The sequence below is a fragment of the Cololabis saira genome, chromosome 9, assembly GCF_033807715.1.
Source record: "Cololabis saira isolate AMF1-May2022 chromosome 9, fColSai1.1, whole genome shotgun sequence".
In the NCBI taxonomy this organism is placed as follows: Eukaryota; Metazoa; Chordata; class Actinopteri; order Beloniformes; family Belonidae; genus Cololabis; species Cololabis saira.
The window spans coordinates 31,597,443-31,603,792 of record NC_084595.1 but is presented as its reverse complement, the minus strand read 5'-3'; the positions used below and the strand labels follow the sequence as shown (position 1 = coordinate 31,603,792).

The window sequence follows — 6,350 nt, the reverse complement described above, 5'->3', positions numbered from 1 at the left end:
GAGCCGGAGCCGGGAACGTCAATAGCTAGCCGGGCGTGTTTCAGCCCAAGGCAGCTTGAGCAGACCTGGTGTGGATCCCTGCCCTCTGGTGTCAGGTGTTTTTGCCTCCATGCCCCGCAAACTGGTGTGCAGGCGGGGAGTCGAGGCAGTTAGCTGGTGTGCTAACCTGGAAAAGTCGAGAAATTAGCTGCTGTGCTAACACGCGGTACTCGAGCAGCCGTGGTGAGGCGTTGAGTGCCAACCAAGCCATGAAGGGCGAGGAAAGCAAAAGATTTGATCTGGTGTGACCGACGAAGCAGATAAAAAACATCCAAGCTAGTTAGCGCCCGGCGACAGAAGCTAAATAAGATCTGTCTGTGGACAGTTCAGCTAACAAGCCCAGGACGCGAGATTTGCTCCGAGTGAGAAGTGACTTTGAATGACGTGGTGTCCTCCGCACAGGATATTTAAGGTAGGTGCTACGACCTGTGGCAGACGTTTCACCAGCCAACCAGGATTGGCGTAATGAGATTAATGCTGCTGAGGTCTGCAGCGGGGCGTACATCCAATAGTGAGACATGGAGCGAAATATTATGAAAGAGAACTAACACTTCAAATAAAAAAAAAATAGATTTTTTTTCTGTCATTGCTTATCTCAGGCTTTGCATATCTCAGGCAGTGACACAGAGCGGTATTTAAGCAGTTCAGTCATCAACATAGTTTACACAGTTTGCATTGCCTTCATATTATGGGTGTTTCAGCAAGGCAGGGTAGTTGCAAACACTCGTGCTGTAATGGTAGGAGAGTCAGAAATGTAAAATATGCACAAGGTTTGACGCACACGACCCATGCAGGTTTTTCTTCTCGAAATAAGCCACAAAATGCACATCACATTTTCAGCATTGCTTATAAATATAATTTATTAATCGTCTTAAAAATTCTTTCTTACACTTTGTACAGAAAACAATTAGAGGAGATAGAGGGGCAAGCAGTCAGCAAAATTGAGCAAGACTTGAAGCGTGCCAGTTAGCTAAAATGGACCAACACTATCCCACACTAATCAAATCAAATCACACATGATCGTCAAATCAAAATCCACTTACAAGGACAGCTCTAGATCTAGACTTCTATCATGATAACCAATGCCAAGTTTGCATAGTAGACACTGCTCTTACAAAACAGGAAACTTTAAAGCCATAGAAAGAAAAGAAAGAAATTCAAACATACAAACTATTGTCTAACTGTACTGCTCTTTTTTTTTTCTATAATCAGAAATATAGTCAATGGTACACAACTGTACATACTGTAGATAGAAAATATTTTTACATACTTTGATACCTTGACACTACTTTCTTCATGTTCACATCATGAGGGGTCATCCTCATGTACTCCCCTCACACAAGAACTCCCTTTATCTTGCCTAACAGAAGTCCACCTTGCTGGTAAACTATAACATTAGGATTTGAGTTTATTACAATATTCTCATCCTAATTACTTAATTGGTTCTTTGAATGTGTTCAACCAGTTAAGAATTAATGATCAACCTTTGAATTGCCGGACACGTGGATAATCAAAGCGTATCAAAGCTGCGCACATGTATTACCCTGACAGAAACGGAACCGTTGACTTGAAGCGTTAGGCTTTTATCCTCGTAAAAGTGTCCCAAGTCTTCCCTTTGACTTCCTCATACCTGACATTAGAAGTTACGTTAGAAAACATACAAACATCCTCTCTATTGTTCGTACTCGTCCCATAATGCAATGCCCAATATCATAACTACTTGTTATGACGGTTCTGTGTTTTTACACCCATACAGGACGACTGGATCTTGTAGTTGCACTTTTTCAACCGACTGAACAAAAAAAAAAAAAAAGAAAGAAAAAGGTAAATAGATGTGCAAAGATTTCCTCCTGTACGTACAGGTAAAGATTTGATCTTCTGACTTGGTCTTCACCTCAACATCTCTCTCTCTCTCTTTTTTTTTTTTTTTACATTTACAACATCTCCTCTGCATACCTGTTGTTCCGTTACATATGGCATCTCTCCATATTTCAGAATAAAAATATATTAACTCTACTTTTTTTGAATATTTCCTGTAAGCTGGATGTTCACGTTGTCCTTTTCTCGATGAACAGACTAAACATTTTCGACACATTTTGGAAACATCATCCGACAACGGTTCAAAAGCCAGTAAAAATAAACCTATTTTCTCTATTAGTAGTGAATTTTAGTTCCAACTTTTACATGAGACACTGTTGAGTGAAGACGAGCGTTTGAATGTCAGCCTTGTTTCACAATGTTCTGCAGACCAAAAATAGCTTACATTTCATTTTACGTCATCCCGTTTCCTTATGTCGATCACAAGCTCATGTTTGTAACATCTTCAATAGATTTATCGTGTTTGGAATGTTAGTTACTGAAATTTATATGGAAAATAATGGAGGGTAGGGCAGGTAAATGGACATGTTCCCATCAATGTTTTTCACTCTAAGACACATTAAGTGACCAAAATAAGGTAAATAATAATGATCAATGAACAAAAATATTACAGTAATACAATTACATTAAGTTGAACCTGATAACCACATATTTACACACTTTAGATGATTATGAAGAAGAAAAAAAACTTTTTCAAAGACCACTGGATGGTGCCAGTGACCAGCAAAGTCACAGCGTGGCCTGAACGCCAACTGACATTTGATAATGGAACACAAAAAGAGAAACGTGTGGAGTAATAAATCAACATATAGGTAAATTGTATCTACTGATAATGCATGATTCTTTACATAAGTGGATTTAAAAGTTAAGAGTTCAAACCCGTCCAGAAACAAGCCACTAAACTGCAGCAGAGAAGCTCCAGGATATGGAGCTGTGGTTAAGTGTCCACCCTGCAGCTGCACACAAACATTCAACAGCCGCATCACCATGGAGCGCATTGCAACACTCAATGCTGTTGACATTGGAAAAACTGGAAAAAAAAAACAAAAACATCCCTCCTTGAAAAACATTTTAGCCCTATTATGTGCTCCTCCACACTTTGCTTCATTTATATTATTAAATGCACACATTTAACAACATTTTTTTTTTTTTTTTACTTGCATCCATGTGAAGTGTAATCTTTGGGTTGGCTTTTTTTTTATTATTATTTTATAAAGTTTACAGGCAGTTGTAGTCAGCAAGATCAGGTGTTTTTCGTGTTCCGTTTCCTTCAACCTGGATGATTTAAAATCTTCAAGCATTTTTGAAGAAAGCCACAGACTCCTTACGTAAACTACAACAATATTTAAAAAAAAACACTTGAAGGGGCCATTTGAGGCTTGTTTCTGGTCAGGACTCGTAACAATCTTTATAGCAAATTTTATAGGACGAAATGATCCACGCATATGGACAGCAGAATACATAGAGCGTTCCCTAAGAAACGATATAAAGACGACAAACTGTACTAACAGGCGCGTACAGCCAAGGCTCTAAGAGAAGAGTCGCTCCCCTCTCATTATCTGTTTTCCGTCTAGATGATCACCTACCGCTGCTGCCATCGTTTTATGTTTATGCCATCTCTCTCCTTTGTAATTAGTTTAGCTGCTCTCTGTGTCTGCTCTCATCCTTCTAAAGAGTCTAGCTCCCTCTTTGTTTATCCTCAATCTGCCTTCTCCCACTCTTCTGTAATTAGTTTACCATCTATTCCTTTATGATTCTTTTCCAATCCCTGATAGAGATCTTCAAGGTCAGAACTTCAGTTTCTTTGCTTGTTTGTTCAGTATTAAAGTAACAGCAAGAAAATAACTGGTGTTACAATAAGTGTGTTTTTTTCGCCTTTTTTTAGGCATGTGTACATTTTGTGTTGTTTTTTTTCCTGATAGGTAGGAGTATCTCTCCTGTGGTGACAACATCTTGCAAAAACACACGCAAAAGACACATACATAGTTCCAGCACCTCTCACTCTCTCTGTTACCATGTCGGCATGATTACCATGGTATTTAAAAAGAGCTCAATATCCATGGTGACACTATACCTTTTGTTAACATATATTCAATCCATTGCCTGGCAGCAGTGTCAACCAGAGAGAATTCTTCTGTAATTAACTCCAAGGTCCAGCCATCGTAACCACGGTGCCCCGTCAGTGCTCCGATGTCATGGAGGCAAGGTTGCTGTCATGGCGACCCATTTCTTCCAGCACCGCTGCCAGTTCATTTAGGTCTCCATCAGGGAAATGTTGGGCCTCCCAGAGATCCAAGATTACACCTGTTGGACTGGACTTGGTAGCAAAGTAGTTCAGGTACCTGGAGAAAAAAAAACCAAAACAAGATAAGACTAAGGGTGAAAATATTTTGGAGACATCCATCCAAATATATCACCATTTTTAGTAAAATTATCAGAGAACCTGCAATATAAGATGTTATTTTATGCACATTTCCACTTTTAAGTGGTGCAAACTTCAGATGAACAGGTCACAGTGACATGAAAAATTAAGTACGAAACTTAAAACTCAAATTAAAGAAAATCAATCGTACATAAATTAACATGATGATCATTTTTATGTCAACAAATGTTACTATTTTGTCATCGTCACTTAGGCAACCAAGCAAAACGAAACCAAGCTCAGACCTATATCCAAGTTTACTAGCTTGATGTGGGCTGAAGTATAGCAAAGCCACACGGAAGACGCCTTGGACTATTCTGAGATGTTTTTAATCACGATACTTCTTTGCAAGCCATAGATTTACTAAGGGCCTAGGACCGGATGTGACAATGGCCCTGCAAAGCCCTTGGATCTAAGTTTGATGGGCTTGCAGTGGGTTGTCCACCCCTGCCTTCAACAGTCAGCCACTTTGTCTATATACTTTTCCATGTTCCTCTTCTGGGAGTCCACCAAGTGGTCTTCCCAGGGGTCAGTCCTAACGAGAAAACATACTTAATCTGAACGTTATCAGAACTAAGAGTAGTGATAATAATGATCTCCTTAAACTTCATTAATTTCCAAAGTTGAGCAGGAGCTGCCAGTCTCTTGCACCTATGAATAATCCACCCTGGGGCTTTACCTTACTCAGACAAAGGTGATATACCATGCTCTACTTCCTCGATTCGATTGAGAAGAACCGTTGCGGTTCAGGTGAACTTGAGCTCTTCTATCTTCTAAATGGTGATAGCAGCTTGTGGTTTTTACCGATTTATGACAATGCTGAGTTGGTTTCAATCCACCTGCACAGAAAACGGCTTATCTTTTCTCAAAAACCTTCTAAAGTAGATGCTGAAACTTCATAGATTAGCAGTGGCCAGAAATATTGAGATGGGATTCTGTACTGATTAACTGAATCTATCAGAGTCCTGCCCTATTCACTGTTACGAGCCAACTGATGAAGTAATGTCTGACTGCTTAACAATCTGCTCTCCACCAGACCTTTGGTGAAGATCCTGATGAGCTTAACTGGTTTTTGCAACAAAGATGTCATTTCAAAGAAAGAAGCAGAGCACTTGTCTCACACTCGCCTTCCAAAGAAATAAAGATCTTAACTTGGCAGTCTTAAAGCTCTTTCTCACCCAAGAGCTGACCTGCTTAAACTCTACTTAAACTCCACCACAGGACACTTGCAACTCGACACTGCACCCCAGCCATTACTGTGAGGTCATCAGTAATTCTCCTAAATGACTTAAACATGAGGCCTCCGCACTCCACCTCCACAAATTTAACAAGCATACTCATGGCCAGCGCAAACAGCAGGACCAAGATTGTGCAGCCAGAGGGTGATTTCCTTTTCCAACCAGCTCCGAGCTCATGTCAATGATCCAAAATACACCCTTACAGGAAAGTTCTTATAAGATTTGAGGGTAAGGTTTGGGATTCTCACAGTGCATTATCCAACAGTTTTTCTAGCAAATCCAGGTCGGGCCACAAAAACTGCCCAGTTATACCTTTTACTTTTTGCCATTATTATCACCTGTATTGCCTTTAGGAGCTCTATGTGGCAGCCTGGAGCTCTCTTGATAAAAAAGACTGATGAAAACCAAATAAAAAGGTCTTGCATTTGATGTTGGGGAGATTATCCTGAATTCCTCATTGGTGCTAGCTTTCCTCTTCTTGATAATCTCGTCTCCTTACTACGACGGAGTATTAGGGAATAAAGTCATAATATAATGAGAATAAAGTCGTAAAATTACGAGAATAAAGTCGTAATAGAATAAAGTCGTAATATTATGAGAATAAAGTCGTAATATTACGAGAATAAAGTCGTTACATTACGAGAATAAAGTCGTAACATTACGAGAATAAAGTCGTAATGTTGCGAGAATAAAGTCGTAACATTACGAGAATAAAGTCGTAATGTTGCGAGAATAAAGTCGTAAAATTATGAGAATAAAGTCGTAATATTACG

The 6,350-nt window shown here is 39.5% G+C and overlaps 1 protein-coding gene across 2 annotated transcripts in view; it reads right to left on the bottom strand.

The window, feature by feature from the left end:
- Positions 1-881: 881 nt before the first annotated feature.
- unc5ca (unc-5 netrin receptor Ca) overlaps positions 882-6,350 on the bottom strand; it is a 216,619-nt gene continuing 211,150 nt past the window's right edge. For both annotated transcript variants that reach the window (XM_061729251.1, XM_061729252.1), the window contains one exon: positions 882-4,259. In XM_061729251.1, coding sequence (XP_061585235.1) covers positions 4,097-4,259 — 163 coding nt within the window. In that variant the 3' untranslated portion in view covers positions 882-4,096. The remainder of the gene's footprint in view (positions 4,260-6,350) is intronic.